The 20,694-nt window shown below is 54.2% G+C and overlaps 10 protein-coding genes and 1 non-coding gene across 11 annotated transcripts; 5 read left to right on the top strand and 6 right to left on the bottom strand.

The window, feature by feature from the left end:
* Nucleotides 1–153: 153 nt before the first annotated feature.
* Nucleotides 154–1,128, top strand: VTN00DRAFT_5872 (uncharacterized protein; the record flags this gene model as incomplete). Its single annotated transcript, XM_069432450.1, has 1 exon — nt 154–1,128. One exon carries the CDS (start codon nt 154–156, stop codon nt 1,126–1,128), a length of 975 nt encoding a protein of 324 aa, XP_069288309.1.
* Nucleotides 1,129–1,370: 242 nt separating this feature from the next.
* Nucleotides 1,371–1,673, top strand: VTN00DRAFT_5871 (uncharacterized protein; the record flags this gene model as incomplete). Its single annotated transcript, XM_069432449.1, has 1 exon — nt 1,371–1,673. One exon carries the CDS (start codon nt 1,371–1,373, stop codon nt 1,671–1,673), a length of 303 nt encoding a protein of 100 aa, XP_069288308.1.
* Nucleotides 1,674–2,471: 798 nt separating this feature from the next.
* On the top strand, nt 2,472–2,543 carry VTN00DRAFT_t105. The gene has a single exon. It is a non-coding gene; the product is annotated as a tRNA-Arg (tRNA).
* A 236-nt stretch (nt 2,544–2,779) lies between these two features.
* On the bottom strand, nt 2,780–4,071 carry VTN00DRAFT_5870 (uncharacterized protein; the record flags this gene model as incomplete). Its single annotated transcript, XM_069432448.1, has 4 exons — nt 2,780–3,549; nt 3,615–3,771; nt 3,824–3,872; nt 3,947–4,071. 4 exons carry the CDS (start codon nt 4,069–4,071, stop codon nt 2,780–2,782), a joined length of 1,101 nt encoding a protein of 366 aa, XP_069288307.1.
* Nucleotides 4,072–4,454: 383 nt separating this feature from the next.
* On the bottom strand, nt 4,455–4,994 carry VTN00DRAFT_5869 (uncharacterized protein; the record flags this gene model as incomplete). The annotated part of the gene is made up of 3 exons (XM_069432446.1): nt 4,455–4,583; nt 4,648–4,735; nt 4,810–4,994. 3 exons carry the CDS (start codon nt 4,992–4,994, stop codon nt 4,455–4,457), a joined length of 402 nt encoding a protein of 133 aa, XP_069288306.1.
* A 177-nt stretch (nt 4,995–5,171) lies between these two features.
* VTN00DRAFT_5868 (uncharacterized protein) lies at nt 5,172–6,342 on the top strand (the record flags this gene model as incomplete). Its single annotated transcript, XM_069432445.1, has 2 exons — nt 5,172–5,829; nt 5,915–6,342. The coding sequence occupies 2 exons, from the start codon at nt 5,172–5,174 to the stop codon at nt 6,340–6,342; spliced, it is 1,086 nt and encodes a 361-aa protein (XP_069288305.1).
* A 136-nt stretch (nt 6,343–6,478) lies between these two features.
* Nucleotides 6,479–7,621, bottom strand: VTN00DRAFT_5867 (uncharacterized protein; the record flags this gene model as incomplete). The annotated part of the gene is made up of 4 exons (XM_069432444.1): nt 6,479–6,529; nt 6,612–7,029; nt 7,137–7,444; nt 7,553–7,621. 4 exons carry the CDS (start codon nt 7,619–7,621, stop codon nt 6,479–6,481), a joined length of 846 nt encoding a protein of 281 aa, XP_069288304.1.
* Nucleotides 7,622–8,541: 920 nt separating this feature from the next.
* VTN00DRAFT_5866 (uncharacterized protein) lies at nt 8,542–9,914 on the bottom strand (the record flags this gene model as incomplete). The annotated part of the gene is made up of 3 exons (XM_069432443.1): nt 8,542–9,506; nt 9,553–9,775; nt 9,828–9,914. 3 exons carry the CDS (start codon nt 9,912–9,914, stop codon nt 8,542–8,544), a joined length of 1,275 nt encoding a protein of 424 aa, XP_069288303.1.
* Nucleotides 9,915–10,582: 668 nt separating this feature from the next.
* On the top strand, nt 10,583–13,363 carry VTN00DRAFT_5865 (uncharacterized protein; the record flags this gene model as incomplete). The annotated part of the gene is made up of 5 exons (XM_069432442.1): nt 10,583–10,761; nt 10,866–10,900; nt 10,953–11,069; nt 11,118–12,504; nt 12,553–13,363. The coding sequence occupies 5 exons, from the start codon at nt 10,583–10,585 to the stop codon at nt 13,361–13,363; spliced, it is 2,529 nt and encodes an 842-aa protein (XP_069288302.1).
* Nucleotides 13,364–14,936: 1,573 nt separating this feature from the next.
* VTN00DRAFT_5864 (uncharacterized protein) lies at nt 14,937–16,775 on the bottom strand (the record flags this gene model as incomplete). Its single annotated transcript, XM_069432441.1, has 4 exons — nt 14,937–15,463; nt 15,530–16,104; nt 16,192–16,570; nt 16,628–16,775. 4 exons carry the CDS (start codon nt 16,773–16,775, stop codon nt 14,937–14,939), a joined length of 1,629 nt encoding a protein of 542 aa, XP_069288301.1.
* A 1,264-nt stretch (nt 16,776–18,039) lies between these two features.
* Nucleotides 18,040–20,246, bottom strand: VTN00DRAFT_5863 (uncharacterized protein; the record flags this gene model as incomplete). Its single annotated transcript, XM_069432440.1, has 4 exons — nt 18,040–19,652; nt 19,705–20,021; nt 20,092–20,122; nt 20,195–20,246. 4 exons carry the CDS (start codon nt 20,244–20,246, stop codon nt 18,040–18,042), a joined length of 2,013 nt encoding a protein of 670 aa, XP_069288300.1.
* Between the last annotated feature and the right edge of the window lie 448 nt (nt 20,247–20,694).

The raw sequence follows: 20,694 nt of genomic DNA, 5'->3' as shown, positions 1-20,694 counted from the left end.
CCGCGTGTTGGGGCCTTTTGGCTCACGGTGCCCACTCTCACCCGTGGTTCGGGAGAAACTCTATATATATCCATTGGACCGTCGCGGCTTTCACAACCACCACCAGTACAGTACACACACGCTCCAGCAGGTTCTCCGCTACCAATTGTGCTTATGTCTGCCCCTACGAGACAGTTCCGGAAGCTTTCCATCGGCGACATGTCCGTCCCCCGGTCCCGTGCCCATAGGGAGCTCGAGGAGCAGGCCCGTCCCGACAGTGACGGCAACAGCGACCTCTCCGACAGCTCCGGTGACGAAGAGGGGGAGATGTCAGAACAAGAGGGATCCATGAGCCGTCAGGAGAAGGTGCGAGACATTATCTCGGCCTTCAGAGAAAGCATCCTCCCCGAGGACTTCCGCCCCGACCTCGTGGAGACGGCGGAGCAATCACGCACGCCGGAGCAGTGCGTTGTCCAGGGCGATTTCGAGGCCACCATTTTCAGATTGGCCGTGCACGACGACAATGTGTACGTCAGCCTGCGAAAGGCCATGCCGGCCGGAGCCTGCGCAGCCATCTACTTTGACAAGGTGCACGAGAGGCTACGGAGGCTGCTCGCCGACTTTGACAGATACCGCGAGACGGGGTATCTCCCTGTGGACAGTAGCAGCATGGAAGTCAGGGATGTTGTGAGACGGTTACGCCAGGAGGTCAACCGGATTGAGACGAACATAAGCGCGCGGTTCCCGTACGGAACGAAAGAAGCAGCCGAGGCGCTGGTAAATCTGCTGAAGGAGATATCCACGCGCAACATTGACGCCTTCGAAGGCAATACGTGGGGCCGGGTTCCCCTCCCCGATGAAGACGAAGACGACCGCAACCTTTACGAGCAGCTCATCGGCCGCACCGACCACGCCACTGACACGCGGGATTTCTTCGTTCTGGACGCTCTGGAGCAGCTACCCACTCCCGTTCTGCAGGCCCATTATGAGAACCTGATGAGCATCCTCGACACGATTGAAGTCAACCGCGCGCGGACATCGTATATCCTCAAGCTGCGGTCTCTGGTTCAGGAGGCGCTGCCAACGAGCTCCGGACACAAGAGACCGGCAGCAGGCCTTGGCGGAAGCAGTACGAAACGGACGAGATAAACGACAGGTTCATATTAGCATGTCGAGCTGGACGAGATACCGGGATATACCCAGTTTAGATGACATAGGAGCTCCGGCGTGGTTCCCATACCCATACGGCATAGATTGGTCATTTCTTTCTTGATATTCCCCCCCCCCCCCCCTCGTATCTCGTTTTCTGCCACTTTCCTTTATCAAAGTCAACCCTTGCTACGCCAGATATACTATATCAGGCTGGTCCTTGGATCGTTTCTGTCCATAGCATGTTCCATCTTTTACTTGTTGTTGTTCGCTCTGCAAGCTGGCTTTGCCTGTTGTACAGCACATTCAATGCACACTATCCTGATGACACTTGGAACTACGCTCTCTTGGCGACGGCTCAACTCTGGTACCGGTGGATCGAATCCATCGACGGTCTGGTGCAGCGTAGATGCTCTGGGACGCGCGCCCGCCCCGTAATTTCAAAAGCGAGCACGCTATTGGCGACTAGGGACGCTAGCGATTGGGTCGTGGGTGCTGCTAGAGACAACAACCTCACGGTGCTGGGGATCAACACCCAACTTTAAGTTAGCAACACCCCCGCGCGCTAGGGTTAACTCGCATAGCGGACAGATCATTTGACCCGCCGATGGTTGTTGGATTCCTGAGGCTGCCGGCAAGCTCCCCTTGTTTGATGTTGGTGGCTGATCGTCTCTGACGAACAGGGGTCTTCCTGGTCCGAACCTGTTGGTTGGGAATCGGGACTGAGAGGGAGGAGGCGTGCAACTGCCGTCATTATTTCTGCAGTCAGTCAGTTTAGTTGAATCCCGTGAGTCCTGGAGTACAGTAGTAGTATGGAGCAGATTGCTGCAGTTAATATACCTAGGTTATTGAATACCTGCAGCTGCAGCAGACGACGAAAACCCTCACACAAGATCCACTCATTCCGGTATCATGTCCCGACGGGCATTGCATTGCTGTCAGCGCTGATCAGGCCGACAGAGTTGTTGTCATCAACGGCTTCCAAAAAATCACGCTGGCCAGGTTCCACCCGCGGCGACGACAGACGAGCGGAGTCCCAGAGTAGTACATACATAAACAGCAGCAACATCGACCTTACCAACCTCGGAGATGGCTACATGTACTTCTAACTCCTCACTGCAAGGTCCAGGGTCCAGGGTCCAGGCACCGTCGCACGAGGCAGATCATTCCCAACCGGCATGTTTGCACCCGTTGCCAGCGGCACGTGTTCCGAAGAACGGTCTGAGTTGGCAGAACCGCCGCCCCCACGTGTCGCCACCGGGATCTACGCGAGACGTTGCCGGTTTACCCACAAATCATATTCACTTCATGAGCTACCTATGCCTCAGCCATGCAAACAACCTGGCCGGCTGGCCCAATGGTAAGGCGCTTGACTACGGATCAAGAGATTGCAGGTTCGAGTCCTGCGTCGGTCAGCGGATCGCCCTTGGCGGATCCTTTTTTGGTTCCTTTTTTTTCTCAACATCCATTGCAGACTATTTCAGTTTTCTTTTATTCAGTTCAGTCTTCAGGCTATGCCAGACGTTACTTTTATGAATATTTTTTTTTCTTTATTTTGGCTTCTAAATTTGCTGTTGTGCAGAATTTGTGATGCGAAATGGTCACATACACATATATATATATATATCTACGCGAGTATATATCTCGCTACTCACGACAGATCCAGTACGACTCGTCCCTGCAGCTCTCCCTTGCGCATCTGCTCAAACACGCTCGTCAACGCCTCCATCTTCTCCGTCCGGAAGTGCGACTTGATGATGCCTCGCGCTGCAAAGTCCATCGTCTCGATCGCATCCGTCCGGTTGCCAACGGCCGAACCCGTGATGGTGTAGTGCTGGAAGAGGATGTTCCCTGGAAAGGCTGTTGCGATCGGCTGCGGGTCACCTTCAGGAATACCGACGCAGACGACGGTGCCGTTGAAGCGCAGGAACTGCACGCTCTGCGCGTAGGCGGCGTTGGAGGCCGTGCAGACGACAACGGCGTGCGCGCCCAGTCCGCCCGCGAGCGACTTGACGTGCGCGCTGATGGCGGCGCCCTTGTCGTCCGTCGGGAACTGCGTCACGTCGACAAAGTGCTCCGCCCCGGAGGCCTTGACTAGCTCCGCCTTGCTGCCGTGGTCGACGCCGATGACTCTCAGGCCCATGCCCCGGCTCGCTAGCTGCACCGCGAGATGGCCCAGACCGCCGCCCGCGCCGGAGATGACAATCCAGTCGCCGGGACGGGCCCTGCTGCGCTTGAGCGCGGCATGCACCGTGACCCCGGCACAGAGCATCGGCGCGGCCTCGTCGGAGGGCAGGTTGTCGGGAATCGGCGTCACGTAGTTGGCCGGGCCGAGGACGTACTGCTGGAACGTGCCCGGGGTGTAGTATCCCGAAATCTTCTGGTCGAAGCAGAGTCCGTCGGAGCCGGCCTGGCATGGCACTGCGTTCAAGTCAAGTCAGCGTGATATACCGTATGGATCTTGGCATATGAAAGGGGAGACGTACAGCAATTGCCACAGGCGCTAGACACCCATTTCACTCCGACCCTGTCACCGACCTTGACCCCCGATCTTTCTGTTCCTGGCCCGAGCTTGACGACTCGTCCGACTCCTTCGTGACCGCCAACCTGGCCTGGCTGGGTCGGGAACGGAAGTATACTCCACTGATGGACCGTCAGTACAGCCCCCGTAAGAATGGGCACGGATTCCACGAACAGAGTTGGTCATGACACCAAAGTCCGAGTGGCAGACGCCGGAGTGTGTTCTGCCAGAGTTAGGTTGCATTGCGTTGTAGAGATACAACCAGACTGAAACTGGCTTCAGACTGGCAGCACATACAGGTTAATCAGCACCTCACCCATTCCCGGTTCGGGCACGTCAAGCTCGACGACTTTGGTCGAGATGGTCCCCGGCTGGTCATAGATGACGGCCTTTTGTTTCTTTGGGATTTCGGGTGCCGCCATATTTGTTGGCCTTCCACTTATCTTCTCGTCAAATACTGCTGAAGAGGGCGTTTTTTCTCAGAAGATGGATAGATATCGGTCGGGCCAGACAGATCAGGATGTTATTAACTGAACGTCGCACAGACAGTTCTATGTTGCCGCAGACCGGTTTACCACGGGCATATAAATACATACGGCAATACCCCACAACACTCACGGACCGGTTCCCGACAACTGCTTAATCTACCTAGGTAAGTAGACAGTGTCTCATCACCAGAGGCAGAGGTGCGGAGCGAACCTCTCCAGCTTCAAATTGATAGCGCATTCCCGAGACGATTTCCGGTCGGGGGCCAAGCACGGACGTGTATCGCGCGGGTCGTGGCCTGGAGAAGGTGGAGATGGTCTCAGGCCTTCTGCGGGGAAGCCCCATCGCTAGTAGCACGAACCGTGGATCGTTGCGTCTGTTGCTGGGATGCCGAGGAGAGCCGTCGAATAGATACAGATTCGAGAGCGGGGAACGCATCGCACGCCATCTAGTCGAGTCAGTTATCTTGTACAGTACACGCACGTTTACTGAGGACGAGACGTCGGACAAACCTCGGCTAGATGCTTCTTCAAGTCCAGGGGCCAGGGAGGCGGAGCCGCATGGTGCTCCTGCAGGTTAGAGGCTGCTGACTGGGTATGTCTGAGTTGATAATGTCGAAGCTGGGATGAGGCCAGCGTCCACCGGAGCATGCTTGTACAGTAGCAGATACTCACACTTCTGTATCTTGAGGGTCTGGAAGGCTCTTATATCTTGACATGCTGGCAAGGTGCTCAGTGGAGGTTCGTATCTCAACGGCGCAAATCCAAACCCGCTCGGCATAATGACTGCCGATGATGTGGTCTGGTTGCGGCGGTCCTCCGTCCATTTCATTTTCTTCTCCCCTTGCTTGTTGAATCATTGACAGTCTGATTGAAACTGTTTTTCTCGTTCGAGTCTTTTCAGTTCATTTTGTGTAGATACCCAGTTGCTTTCGTATTTGTGCTGTCGAGGTTGTTCCAACCCCGCATTTCTAGACTGCTTACCCCACAGGATCACCCCCAGACAAGAGAAGAGACGAGACGAGATGATAGCAGGCATGCCGATTCCAATCGTCGACTCACACATCCACCTCTTTCCCGCCACTCATCTCCCGTCGCTTGCCTGGCATGGCCCCGAAAACCCCCTGGGCTCGCAGCACTCCATCGACGAGTACCGCACGGCGACTGCCTCGACCTCGGCGTCCCCCGACACGACGCAGTCGACCTACCTCCGGGGCTTCATCTTCCTCGAAACGGACCGCATCTCGTCGCTCGACGAATCCTCGGACGGCTGGACGCACGCCCTCGACGAGGTCTCGTTCCTGACGCGCATCGCGCTGGGAGAGCCCAGCCCCAGTGAAGGACACCGGGACGTGGACCGCTCGCTGTGTCTGGGGATCGTACCGTGGGCACCGGTTCCTGCAGGTCCAGATGCTTTGAGGAAATACATGGCACTAGTCAAGGAGCGGACGCGCACGGAGGCGGTCTGGAGTAAGGTCCGCGGGGTGCGGTATCTCCTGCAGGACAAGCCGTCCGGGGTGATGCTGGGGCAGGGTTTCATTGATGGGCTGAAGTGGTTGGGGAGGGAAGGGCTGGTGTTTGATCTGGGGGTTGATGCGCGGCAGCGAGGGCTGTGGCAGTTGAGAGAGGCGGTGGAGATGATGGGGAGAGTGTACGATGGTGTTGAGGAGAAGGAGAGGGTGGTTTTTGTGATCAGTATGTCTTCTCCATATCTACTGTACTTCTGCATGTCTACGCATTGTATTCGCTCCTATCCCTCGAACTGACCGCTGTCCGCCAGACCACCTCTGCAAACCGAACCTCCGCCTCCCATACTCGTCACCAGAGTCTATAACCACGCATCCAGACTACGTCGAGTGGAAGGCCCTCATCGCTGCCATGGCCGCCCACCCAACAACGTACATGAAACTCTCGGGCAGCTTTTCGGAGCTCCCACCCCTGTCGTCTACCCCAGAACCTGATATTCCCTCCCTCGTTGAGCGGCTACAGCCCTGGACGGATGCCGTGTTTGACGCGTTCGGCCCCGAGAGGGTGCTGTTCGGGTCGGACTGGCCGGTGTGCAACGTTGGAGGGGGTGGGAATGAGGTCTCCTGGCGGCGGTGGAGGAGTGTCGTGGAGGGCGTGCTGGAGAAGCGCGGGCTGAGCGAGGAGCTGAAGAGAGGCGTTTGGGGAGGGGTTGCGGTCAAGGCGTATGGGGTTGAGATATAGTCTACGTGATGTGATACCTTGTCTAGGGTGGATGATATTAGAAAAGTCATTATTGATCCTGTCTGCTATGTACCGTAACCTGAAAGGTCGTAGATAGTAGTAGATACTGCGTAGATAGATGTAAACGGAAATGAAATCACTGCAGGTTAACAAACAACCCTCCATCCACGAGGAGCTGAGCCCCGGTCTGTATCCAGTCAGCACATCCCATCCACATCCATGAATAAAACCAATATACACCCAAAATGAGAGGGAGAGAGAGAACTCACCACATACCCACTCAACTCCTCACACGCCAGAAATACCGCCGGCCCCGCCAGATCCTCCGGCCTCCCCAACCTCCCCAGCGGCACCCGTCCCTCCATATATCCCCTCTTCCCCTCATCCTGCAAATCCTCCTCGTTCATCTGCGTCCGGATCGTCCCAGGGAGGAGCGCATTACACCGGATGTTATACTTGCCCAGCGCGACGGCGCACGACTGCATCAGGCTCAGCACGCCGGCTTTCGTGGGCGTGTAGTGCGTCTGCCCGCCGCCGCCGACGAGCGCGGAGATGGAGCTGATCCCGATGATGGAGCCGCCGGGGGGCGATTGGGAGAGGGCCATTTGGCGGGCGGCGGCTTGCGTGGCGTAGAAGGATCCGGAGAGGTTGGTGGAGATGGTGTGGGTGAGGAGGGTGGGTGAGATTCTTTGGGGTTCTTTATTAGCGACATCTCTTGGTTTAGTTGGATCGCAATCGAGTCGGGAGAAATCGTAATTTGAACGAATGAAGAAGAAGGAGAAGAAGAGACACACTCTAAAAACTTCCTAAACTCACACACCCCCGCATTACTCACGAACACATCCAACCGTCCAAACGCCTCCACCGTGCGCGCGACAAACGCCGTCCCCGTCTCCGGCTGCGATATGTCCCCCGGGACGGTGATCAACCGTCTGGTCTGTTGTCGTTCTCCTTCTGCAGGCTGCCTTTCGCCTTCTGCTGCTTCGGCGATGATTTTGTCCGCATCTCGATGGAGGGCTTCGACGAGGGTGGTTTCTGGTTCTGTGCCGAGGTGGTTGACGGCGACGAGGGCGCCCTGGCGGAGGTATTCGAGGGCAATGGCCTGGGAAGATTCATTATTGAGTTAGCAGTCAGATAAGAGAGTGATTGATAGAGACCATGAGCTGGATGGTCTGATGGGTAGGGACATGGCCATAGTATGTATACGTACCCTTCCGATACCTGACAACCCGCCCGTGATAGCGGCGACTTTGCCGACGAGGAGTTGAGGGAGGGGCATTTTGTTCGACTAGGTACTCTGATGAAAATTGGAATTTGAATGCGTGTTGTTCTGCTCTGGTCTGGTCCGATAATGATAATCATACAAGATAGAAGATGACCTCAGTTCTCCGATCCCAGGAACTGACAGTAGCTCCTAATTATTCTTCCTATTATCATTAGTTAATCATCATCGCGCGCGATACACGACATAAACATCGAAAACCGCCTGTTCTGTTGAGAGCGATTATCAATTAATCTACGAAACTAAAAAGAAACCACTCAATCGATGAATTAATTGGAAATCGATCAACCAACCACACACCATAGACATCTAGAACAAAGCTCAGTTGCCTTCCCCCCCCCCCCTTTCACTATCTCAAAGGTCTCACAATGCGGCGCACGAGCACCAGCACGAGCACTCCGAGCGAACCATCCATACCCCGCCAGACCGTCGGATAAGATAGCCCCAAACATGCTCGGGGTCTTCGGGGTGATGATACCCCGAGGGGTTCCCCCACACTCGATCGGAGGTGGTCCGATAGTGTGTCCGATCGCCGATCGCCAGGACGGTAGTACTACAACGGAGTAATTTTGCGGCCTGATATATACGGGGTAAGTTGGTTAATTGTGATTACTGATATGATGTTGTAGATGAGAGGTTTATGTTTCTCTACAGATTATGTCATAGATGGTGAATGTGGAGTCCTTGAGGTACTCCAGATTGTCAGATCTATATGGGATCTTGTCGATTAAACACTTACTTAGTATTAGCTAATTCAACGTTCTAAGAGGTTACATTCTCTATGTGACTAGATTACGTGATATAGGTATATGCCAACATAGGCGAGCAGCGGGGCATACATAAATTACATGAAACAAATGCAGACTGGCCGCAGAACTGTTGATCATAAATCGACTCTATGAGTCTTCCCCAGCAACTCAGGCAGTTCCATTGGTCTCCTCCCTCTCCACCGGCAGACTGAGACTCTTCTGAGGCGCAGGGGATAGGATCGACGCAGCTGGTATCAACCGCGCAGCCGGGTTCAGCTCGAGACCGAATCCCGGCCGGTCCAGCTCGGACACATCGAGATAACCGCGAGAGGGAATGGGCTCGTTCGTGAAGAGCGGTCCAAAGACCGGCTCGACGCTCTTCCCGTCCGCGGAGTTGGCCAGGTACTCCTGGAACGGCGTGTTGGGCTGCGAGACGACGAAATGGTACGAGTACGGCCCAGAGGCGTGCGGGACGACGGGGATGTCGTAGGCTGCGGCCATGGAAGAGACCTTGAGCAGCTCTGTCAGACCACCCACCCACATCACGTCCGGCTGGAGGATGTCCAGGTTGCGGCCCTCGACCAGCTTGCGGAAGCCGTATCTTGAGAACTCATGTTCACCCGTGGTAAACTTGACGGTGGGGTGGGCTCTCTTGAGCAGCGCGTGGCCGTCGAAGTCGTCAGGGGTGAGACACTCCTCCCACCAGTCGATGTTGAGGCCCTCTTGCTCGCACTTTTTGACGAGCTGGATCGTGTACGACACGTTCAGGGACATGTAGCAGTCCACCCGCAGCGGGAAGTCAGGGCCGACATTCTCCCTGTGCTTGCGGAGGAACTCCACGTTCCGGAGCAGACCGTCAACGCCCTCATCTGGCCCGTAAGGCAAAGGCACTTTGGCCCCAGAGAATCCCATCGCCTTGGCTGCTCCGGGCTCTGGGCCCGTGCAGTAGAAGTCCAGCCGCGAGCGCGTGGCCCCGCCGATAAGCTTGTAGACAGGCTCGTTGCGGATCTTGCCCAACAGGTCCCAAAGGGCGAGATCGACGACGGAGATGACCGCTACTGGCAGTCCTTTGCGGCCGTAGAACATGGACGCGCGGTACATCTTTTCGAAGAGGTTGTTCGTGTCGCGGGGATCTGCGCACTTAGCCATGTCCATCCTAGTAGAGGCAAGTATTCCTACCTGCGCCTAGCAAGAATCTCTCGAAATGCTGCTGGACCAGCCAGCATGCGGGAGGACCTCCAAATCCCGTGGCAAAGCCCTTGGTTCCGTCGGTAGCCTCAATCTCGACACAGAAGGAGCCCAGGACGTTGATGCCCCAGCTGGTCCTCGAGGCGCGGTACTGTTCCCATCTTGCCATGGGGGTAGAGATCGAGCTGTCGACTAGCCAGTGGCCTCCGTTGACCTGTGATTGTATTCAGCAGATTGTCGACATGGGTTAGGGTTGTACAACTGACGTTGTGATAGTCACCCCCGGCACCGACGCCGTCGATGAGGTACGTCCTGACCTCTTTGATAAGAGGGAACTCTCGTGCAGTAGCCATGCTGGAGACAAAGAAGACAGAGATAGACCTCGATGTAGATGTATCTGATAACGCTCCCGACAGACCAGCAGATAGACCAGTGAGGCTACGAGCACAAGATATCGAGGGAAACCGGGCGACTGCGCCGTATTTCAAGCCGGCAAAAAGGCATCTCGGAATATCGACCGGCCAATCCGTCTACATATGGGGAGATCATCTTCAGCCTCCCGCGTCGAGGCCAGAGCTCCATGCGGATGGATCCAGCTCGGGACATTGCTCCCCGAGTCGGCCCGTCGCGACGATCACGTCGAACGAGGCTGCTGGATGGAAGAACGACATCCGGGGACGCTCTGCATCGCGAACAAACCCGCTGCTCTGCTCGAGAACCGCGCAGCTTGAGGACTGGCGGCGCGTGAGGCTCGATGGCACGGTGGAGGAGCAGCGCCCGCCATGCCTGATCGGGGCACGCCGTCTTTTGCGGGGTTCAAGTTTGGACCGCGTCTGCTGCTCGACCTCCTCGAAGCTTCTCTCGCCAGGATCTGTCTCGCGTTCTCTCAGGCTGAGATCATCCGGTTCCTGCTTAGGGGCCTGTCAGCTCATCCGCGTCGTGCGTGTGGCCATCCCGGATAGATAGCCAGCGCCTGCATGCTGATGGAGCTGCTGCGTCGTCCATCTCTCGCTATATCACAATGCCGAAAGCTGCTGCTCCTGTCATCCCGGCTGCACGGAGAGGCCGGCAGGGCAGCGACCATGACGGCGTTCACCATCCCGAGGATGCTTGGTCTGGCACCGAGAGCGGAAGCGAGCTCGTCGATCAGAACGGTAACGCGTCTCGCGGGCTGAAAAGAAAGCGTCCCATCGCCGTGTCGTAGGTATTCCGCTTTCTGTGTCAACACCGTGTTGTCTCTTTCTTTCTTGTGTTCTTGTTCTTCTCGCGGCGTCCGTGGACGACCGGCAGACTGACGGGTCAAGATGTGAGCTCTGCAAGCAGAGAAAGGTGAAATGCGGTATGTTCTCTCTTGACCAGCGCCGTTTATAACTTTCTGATTACGAAGATAGATCGAGCGCAGCCCAGTTGCGGCTGGTGCGCACGCAATGGCCAGCTGTGTGAGTACAAGGAGCGGAAGAAGCCTGGCCTGAGGGCGGGCTATGGCAAGGAGCTGGAGCAGCGGCTTGGTATGTTTTTGAGGCCTTGTTGGCGTCCAGATGACTAAACGGTTGCAGACAGACTGGAGGCCATCATCCAGTCGCAAGGCCGTATCATTGAGACACATATCCTCCAGAACCAGCACCGGTTGAGCCATGACTTTAATGTAGGTGCTGCACCTTCCTACAGCTCTCCATCAGAGCCGTCTGCGGCCCACGGCCTCAGTCCGGCCGCCGCTCTATACTTTCAAGACTCGTCGTCTATATCCCTACCGCGCAGACAGAATGACGTGGGGTCCATCAATCACGATACCTCAATTACGAGTCCATCAGAGACGTCGGCCAAGGATACGGGGCAGCCCCGTGTTCAGAACGGTATCTCTGCAGCTCCGTTGCAAGCGGTCCAGGACGCCTCTCAGAACGATTATACACGGAACGAGTCGTCATTGAAGGTGCCTGTTAACATATTCTCCAACCAGGAGCAGTCCCTCGCGGATCCTGAGCTTGATCTGCCGCCGTATGACTTGCTCTACGCGTTGGTAGACCTCTACTTCGAACACATTAACACCTGGTGTCCGATTCTCCATCGACGGACGATCTTGGACACTTTCTTTGGCCCTTCACCACTGGAAGAGGCTGACCGCATCGTTCTGTATGCGATTGTGGCTACAGCGCTGCGCTTTTCTACAGACCCTCGGCTGAATGAGCAGAACCGGAAGCGTTACTATGAGTCTTCCAAGCAGAAGGTCCTCCTCTACGGTCTGGAGAATTCTTCCGTCAAAGCTCTGCAGGCGCTAGTTATTCTGACTCTGGACTTTGTCGGCTCATCCAACGGTCCACCGGGCTGGAAGCTGCTGGCTGTCATCGCTCGATCCGTGGTCCAGCTGGGACTGGCCGTCGAATCGGGCTCGTCGCTCATCTCGTCTGCTTATCCCTCGATATATACCCTCAGAGCGGTGATCCTCCCAGAGCCAGAGACCTGGATCGAGGACGAGAGCAGACGACGACTCTTCTGGATGGTGTACCTACTGGACCGCTACTCTACTATTGCGACGGCATTCGACTTTGCGCTGGACGACAAAGACATCGACCGCAAGCTGCCGTGCAAGGACGAGTTCTTCATCAAAAACCAGCCGGTAGAGACGCGCTGGTTCCATCACATGGGTAGTCGTGCTGACTACATGAGCTACGCTGAGAATGTTGGATCGTTCGGTCTGTATGTTGATATCCTGGGTATCCTCTCCCGAATCCACCTGTTCTTGAAACGCCCAGTGGACATTGGTGCGCTGTCAGACGTCGAAGAGTGGCAGGCCACGTACCGTAAGCTGGACAGCGAGCTGACCTCGTGGGAATTCAATCTTCCCACTGAGTATGCCTACGAGGACTCGTCCCGTCTGTTCAGCACGTCTAAGTCGAACAAGGCTGTCCACTGCGACTGGGTTATGCTGCACGCAACGTATCAGACGTGAGTTTCTTCGCAGTAAGAATGCGATAAAGATGCTAATCAGACCAGAGCTGTCATCCGTCTCCATTCATCGGCAGCGTATCCAACGACACGCTCACCGATATTCACCCCCTCGTACAGCGCTAGCCAAAGATGCCTGGTCGCCGTTGAAAACATCCTTTCCCTCGCCAGATTCGTCGTCGACAGCGGCATGCTCGACAAACTCGGCCCGCCCTTTGCTTTTACCCTCTGGGTGTCCGCGCGACTGCTCCTCGTCCATGGCTCCACCATCGCCCACACGGTCAGCCCGGACATCCTTTTCTTCGTCGACACCCTCACTCGCATGGGCAAGTACTGGAAAGTGGCTGAGCGCTACAGCACAATCCTGCGACGCGTCCTAGACGAGTACAAAGAGTACGAGCAGTCCGCGGGCATCAACGGCGAGCGCATGACCCCGTCATCGGTGAAGATCTTGGCGGACATGCGTCGCTGCGCGTTCGATCTCGATTTCCTCATATCCCGACAGCCACGCGGCGCGTTGTCGTCTTCGTCATCGTCCGGCGGCGCTGCGGCCGCAACGCGTGCGACATCCGCGCTGTCGGTTAGAAATCCAGCACCGAACGAACTCGAGTATCTCGACGTCTTTGGCTTCTTCAACGTCCCCCGTGTCCCGACCGCCCCGACTGAGGATGCGGTCACCACCGCCACCACCGGTATCAACGACCTCGTCAGCAACAACAATCCCATGTCGATCCACGGCTTGACGGGGACCGAGCCGACAGCTGCCGTAGCGACAGCGCCTGTGACAAACGAATTCAACATCACAAACTACCTCATCCCGACGCCAGAGACCGATTGGCTCTTCCGACCGGCAGGGTGACTTTGTCGTACAGCACATGTATGATGTACTGTACATCCCTTTTGACAATTCCGCCTTTCATCTTCTTAAGTTACATGGGCGTCGTCGGTTACTTACTTGACTTGGGATGGATTAGCAGGACTAATGGTTAATTCTTCTTCTTCTTTTCCTTCTAGGTTCCTTTCACTTTTAGGGCTTGCTGAAACAACAGAAGTTTTTTTTTCAATCGAATCGAAGTTTACATATATATACCCAGGGCGTGTCGAATATAGGTCTGCTAGTCGCTTTAATAATAAAACGATAAACACATCTACCCGTTTCAATGATGAGGACTCTTGTGAAACTTGAACAGACATGAATGCTGATATGATACGAAGACTCCCGAAAACAAAACCAGATTCTCTCTCTCTCTGCACATCGACTCTCGCAGATGAAGAACAAACACACTTCGATTCCGTCGCAGCATGCCCCGACGGCCTCCCCCGAGCGCTAGTCGTCACCTTCCTCAGGACTGTCTGCTTCATCTCCCTCGCTTCCCCACAACACGGTAATCCCATAATCATCATCCGGCTCCTTTGCACCTCTCTCGAGAAGCAGGTCTATTACCCCCCCCACCGTAGTACCAACCCTCAGACTTTGCTTGGTCTAGTCCTGCTCTTGCTGCACCTAGTGGACTGCCAAATCGACCTCCTCCAATGTTGACATCGGCACCTCTCTCAAGCAGCAGTTCCACTATCTCCCTTTCTCCCCTGTATGCTGCTGGACCTAGTAGACTGCCATTAATACCTCCTTTGATGTTGACATCAGCCCCCTTTTCTATCAAGGCTTCTACAATAGACAGATGGCCCCACTTTGCAGCTGTCATCAACATCACTGTCATCGCATTGTTGTAGATGCCTCTGCCAGTTCATAGATGCATATGTGAGAATATTTCTCCGGTCCAGCGGCAGCTCCTCGACTTCCTTGTTCCAGTGATTGGGATCATTGAGTATCTCGAGACAGACCTTCGCCGCCTGCACATGCATTTGACTTTGGCTCCAATTGTGTTTCTCAAAGTATTCCCGGACTGATAAAGGAGAGTTTTGACAGCTATCAGAATTCTCGTCGACTACTAATAAGTTCCGACACGCCGCAAGCACAAAGCCGATGTCAACATCAATCGGATCAGTACCATCCGAGTCGGGATCCTGACAGACTGCCAACGAGCTCTGCAGGAGAGAGTGGCCGGCAAGAGCATGACACCCACTGAAATGCTCGGTTGGCTATGGCCTTTTTTGTCTCCAGTTGCTCTTGGATCTGGGAGTATATATTATGATATGCCGTCTTGAGATCTTTCGGCAGTCTTCCCAGATACGTCCGGATACCCTTTTCAGAGGGAGAGTGTTCTTTAACCTGGGAGACTTGCAGTACTACCCACTGGAATCTATTATAGAGTCAGCACACTCGAGCCAAACAAAGAGTATGAAAACATGATGGTCTTGAGTATCCGCAGGACGGCAAGGCGGTACTCACACTCCCTCACTTTTATCTAAAAGCGTCGCATAGATCTCTTCACGCAGCTCTTGGCTGATTTCAAGTGGCTGGATGTTCTGAGTCACGTAATGTCTTGCAGATTATCGGTTGCTCCAATAGAAATATTGGAGGTAAACTGCAATTTATCGGTGATGTCTGCATCACGACGGCTAAAGATGAAGATTTTGGCATTTCCTGATGAAAAGCCATGCAGAGGATCCACAAGTTGGCAGAATGCGGTGATCAGCCTCCCTCTTGTCTCCGAATCACACTCATCAAGAGCGTCTACAATGATGACAGCCTGCCGATAGTTAGGCAGCAAATCAAGAAGAACCTTGGAGGACTCCTCGAAGGTGGGATTTCCGGACGCGAAAGCATTCTTTTGCTTTTCACGATGCAGCTCGACCACTGGAGGGAGGATTGGACCGCCTGGCATTAGTGTGGCTAGTTGTCTAGCAATGCTGTTCATTATTGACTCCGCGCTTCGAGTGTCTGGCCGGTTGCAGTCGCAGTAAAAGTACGCCAGAGCTGAATTTCGCTGACTAGCGTGCTCATCTTGTAGAAGATGATCAACACCAGTGGACACAAGCTTGGTCTTCCCGGCTCCGGCTGATCATGCAGATTTTGGTTGGCGATCCCATCTATCCATGGCTCCGTTGTCTCCTTCTCATTTACGGACTCCGTGCAACCACAATATCGTTGAGGTACTACCCTCTAACCATGCAAGATAGTTATTATGCTTCAGCAGCCAATGTCCAAAATTGTCAATTCCACTCCCCCGCGCTGTATAGTGGAGTCGCTCGTATTCTATATTTGACACCCAAGTCAAGATCTCCAGTCGTTGGGATTCCTCTAAGCCATCGTGAATGACAGTGATTCTGGAGTCCATGCGCATGAGTAGCTCCTCGAATGTTCTCAGAAGTTCACTGAGCTGCTGAATCTTTAGGCTACTCGTCTTGCTGTAGCAGTTATCAACATCGTGGTGCACTTGCTGCTCCAAGGGTGCGATTTTATTTAGGAAATTTCTCATTTCAGATCCATTCAAAATGGCGCCTGCAACTCGGGAGATCATACTCTTGTTAAAGAACCGGCAAATCTTGACCAAAAACCTCAAGGCAGCAGCATAGAGTGTTGTCAAGGTATTCAGCAGCTGCTCTTGCGCATTGTCCAGTGGCTGTATCTGCTCATTGTCCAGGTACAGCTCCTCATAGATCCTGCATCGGACAATGAGCTTCATCATCCTTTCGATGCTAGTACGATGACACTGTTGGCCTGCGATTCTGCAACAGCTACCTTTCATGGGCGTTAGCCTGTTTCAAAGATGAGGAGGTCCTCACCTTACGTCTAGCAGAAATCGCACCCCAGCCCAGGGCAAAGCCGCGTGCTGGGGATCGTAACTGACAACAATGTCGCCGAGAGTCTTGAACTTGTCGAGCCAGCCAACGATCTCAGTTGCCTGCTCCGCGAAGACGATCTCGTGGCCCTTCACAGTTAACTTCCATCTCTGATTGTCCCATTCGTGTTGCTTCTTCTCCGTGATATCAAGCATACTCTGGAGAAGTTCCAGCTTGGATGAAGGCTTGGGACACGCAGATAGTGATTCCTGATCCTCCGGTGAGAGCCTTTCCAGAGCCTCGCTCCACAGTCTGTTGCTTCTGACGGTAGCCTTCTGTGGCGCACTCGGGACTGGTAGTGAAATCTGTTGCTGGACCGTGTCTGTCTTTGTGGTAGAATAACACTCTGGGTCAGCTTCCCTCGAGCCTGTTGACCTACTGCCTTTGTCGGCGGCCTGCGTCATATTCAGAGTGGGCGTTGAATTCTGATTCTGGTGCTGGATCGTGTCTAACTGCGTGGTCGAGCTACATACACTCTTGAGCCGTTTCTCAGCCTCGACCTCGAGTGTGATCAGAGATGGGTGCATAACTTCTTCAGCTCCTCTCCCAGGCGTCCCAGCATTTCAAAACGGTGTAATTTCAAATAAACAGAACAACGTTCAATCACGAATTTGAAAGTTCAAGTAAGTATCGAGCGGGGCGAAAAAGAAGTCTCAAGAGCAGACACATCGACACAGCCTTGCGATCTGCAGCAGTGGAGACCACCAGCCAGGTGTCGTTGCGCTGCACATCTCTGATTCGCTAACGATAGGTACGTGCAGAAAACGTTGGTTTTTTCCAGCCGCAAGAATATCAGATACATGGACATTTAGAGATATTTTCTACCAGATATCCAAGATGCAGTCCCAATTAATGGGGGGATTTGTAACTTTGAGGTTGGAGTTGGAAGTAGACGGAAAGTTACGTTTTAATCCGCTCCAGCCGGTCTAGTACGTAGTCGCGGGCCCCGACTCAACTGCGAGATGTCAGTGAAGTTGGATAAGTCAAAGAATATTAAAGAAAAATTGTTCGCCTCAGTCTTATATAACCATAGTATGGGAATAGAGTGCATACAAATACGGAACACAATCCACCCCCGCTCGAAAAAGACGGCCATAATCATAATGATAACTTCTGCTTCTTATCAAGGCCAAGACAACCTAACGCAAAAAGCGACCTAACACGCCTCGTCAGCCTTCCTAGCCAGCATAACAGGCAAACTTACTCCTTTTTCCCATTCATGCTAAAAAGGAAACCGAGAACAGAAGACCCAGATGATCATCGCAAGCATGGACTCCAGTAGTATGCGCTTCGCGTATCTGTAAATTATACAGAATAGAACATTGCAGCGCATGAAACATAAAATCAACCGCTTTCATACCATGTATGTATGTACAGTACATACTGCATGACTTCTAGAACAACACGTATAAGAAACAGAACTCTAGAAACGAGCCAACCGACAATGAAGGGAAAGAAAGATAAGGGGCAAGAAGGAGAACTTTCGTAACTTTGCAGGGTCTCACGACCTGATACTAGGTCATCAGGACCAGCATCAACCAGGTACGTAGTTATCAATCAATCAATCATAGCTCAACAAATCGTAAGTAGTTCCATTTCATTCGCCGTTCGTAAAACCTCTCAAGAACAAGAACAGTCCCGGCATAACCTGAACAAAAAAGACAAATCCTGGACCCGTAAGATCTAAATTCAGAACCCACGCAGAACAAACCTGGCACAGACACAAAAAGCTCTTTCAAAAGTGCATTTCTCCGCAGAGTGCAAGCAGGAGGGAAGAAAAAAGGAAATAAATCAACCTTTGGACGGGCTCAAGTCTTCGTCTGCCGGCTCAACCCTGACGAGAATCTCCTCTAGAAGCCCCTCGAGGAACGGACCAACCTCTCCTCCCATCCCGACGGGTGCCTCCCTGTCCCACCGCTCAATCTCACTAAAGATACCGGCAGCCTTAATCACCAGCTTCTTCAGCTTTTCGTGCGCGTACTGCCGACGCTGCTGCTGCTCGATGGCCGCCTGAGTGCTCTGTCTGTCATGGGCGATAGAACGTGCGAGCAGCTCGAGACTGTACGCGCGGCGCCGCAGAGCTGCTTCCAGGGCAGGGAGGATCACGCCATTAAGGGCGGTGAGCTCTGTCGACGAGGTTGGGGTTCTTGGAGGAACACTCGCGTCGGCGCTTCTGCGCTTGCTGTTCTCCTGAGTCTGATAGGATTGGGAAGAAGTCGGACGCTGCTGGGGAACGTGCTTCCCTGACGGAGGACGTGATAAGAAAGGAGAAGGCGGCTGTGGTTGGAGTGGCTGTTGTGCCGAAGCACCCGGCGAAGACTGCGATCTGGGAGATCCTCTAAACGGAGGGATCTCCGGGATGTGCATTGGAACAGGCTTCCTGGGTATTTGGTCCTGGCTTGCGGAGGTTCGTCGATTCTGTGAAACCGGTGGAGTGCCCGGGGAGTCACCCAGCCTAAGGAAGCCAATGTCTTGGGCGAGAGATTGCTGCAGGGCCTTGTCGTAGGCACTCGTAACAGGACTCTCTTTCTGTGGCATGGGCTGCGGGTTCGACAGATGAGACGGCGTTTGGGGTCTTGCCTGCGGGAGCATCTGCTTCTGTGGAGACGGAGGAAGTGGTATCTTGGACGGAGATGGTGGGACGATGCCAGGAGGAGGGCTCTGTTTCTGCGGGGGTCTCTGGGGGGGATCCTGGCCTTTTATCGTTTCCCTAGGCGGTCGGTCTTCTATATCCCAATCTGAAGCTGCCTTCCCGGACTCTGCGAGCTGCCGCTGCTGGTTATCATAAGCCTGACTGCGTGCATTGGCGGCTGCATCGTTCATCGCCTTCAGCCCAGCTGATCTTCCGGCTGGCCTGACGGTTCCAAAGTCCCAGAGATCTTCCTCTTCAGGAGCTGGCTTGGGCGGTGGCTCCTGGACATGGTCCTCTTCCTCCTCGGACGATCGGTTGCCGTGTATGGCCTGCCATCGTTCGTACCGCTCGATCAGCTCGGTCAGATAGGTCGTCTTCTTGGCCCTTTTGATAAACGGATGCTTGAGGAGCTCCTTTGCAGACGGCCGTTCCCGCGGATCACGCCTCAGACAAAGCTCCACAAAATCTTTGAACGCCCTGCTGAAGTTGCCTTGCAGCGTGGGAGGTGGGTTCTTCGGGATGAGGAAGAGAACTTTCATCGGATGTATGTCTGCGTATGGCGGCTCTCCCTGCGCAAGTTCGATGGCCGTGATCCCAAGAGACCAGATATCCGCTTTGTGGTCGTAGCCAGACTGTTTGATCACCTCGGGGGCCATCCAAAATGGAGTCCCAACGAAGGTATTCTTCTTGGTCATCGTGGCCGACAGCTGCCCTGAGACTCCGAAATCAGCCAGTTTCACCTGGCCGTTCGCACTGAGAAGGATGTTCGCAGCTGCACGGCGTCAGTCCAGTAATCAAAACACTCATCTGTCGGGCAGATTCACCTTTGATGTCCCGATGAAGCTTCTTGTCGCTGTGCAGATAGTCCAGACCCATCAGCAGCTCCCTCAGTATGATCATGATATACTCCTCCGGTATCAACCCCGGCCGCATCAGATCGGAACAGCTACCTCCGGAGCAGAACTCCATTATGATCCACAGATCCGACCCCTTCAAGAACGAGCCATGGTACTTCGTGACGAACGGCGAGTTGAGCTCGGATAGGATGGAGATCTCCTGGATGATATCTTCGACTTCATCTTCGGCGTTCTCGACGTCGATAATCTTGATCGCGACGGACTGGCCTGTACGCTTATCGACACTACAGATGTGGCAATCAATTAGTTCTGGGTAATCGGTTTGGAGTCAATTCAGAGGAGCATATGTCATACCCCTTGTAGACCTTTCCAAAGCTCCCGCCACCTGCACAAGGCACACAATAGTTAGTCGAAGCAGCCCTGGTCTTGAGGCCGACACTGCATCAGCCCTACGTACCAATACAGTTCTGCTTCGTGTAGAGCGTCTCCGGATCCACCACGCCCTGCATCTTGACTTGACAGCTTCACAGCACCCGGATCAGACTAGATGGGGGAATCGACGTCGGCAGGTGGACCACCACCAGCAGCCACGTACAGGGCTGATAGAGTAAACAGAACGACTAGAGACCGATATCGATACACCAGATCACACACTGAATAGCATCTGCCCTGTCCAAAGAGCGGTAGAGGACCCCCAGCAGCCCGTGCCTGGGCCTTTTTAGATTAGAGAAATGTGAGTCGAGGTCGAAGGAGGGGACGCTCTAGCGGAGCCTCCACAGGGAGACGATGGACGGTGGAGAATGAGGAGGGTTGTCCAGGGGTGAAGCCAAGGACAAGATTAGAGTCATAAACAGCAGCAGGAAAGAGAGTCATTGACGACGATGGTGATTCCACACGAAGGGATCCCGTCCGGAGAGCACCAATCCAGATGGGGCTCGTGCGTTTTGTTTCTGTTAT

This window comes from Thermoascus crustaceus (assembly GCF_041956765.1).
Source record: "Thermoascus crustaceus strain CBS 181.67 unplaced genomic scaffold VTN00scaffold_3, whole genome shotgun sequence".
Taxonomy (NCBI): Eukaryota; Fungi; Ascomycota; class Eurotiomycetes; order Eurotiales; family Thermoascaceae; genus Thermoascus; species Thermoascus crustaceus.
Note: the sequence above shows the minus strand (reverse complement) of the source record. Positions and strands in the feature narration are given on the sequence as shown.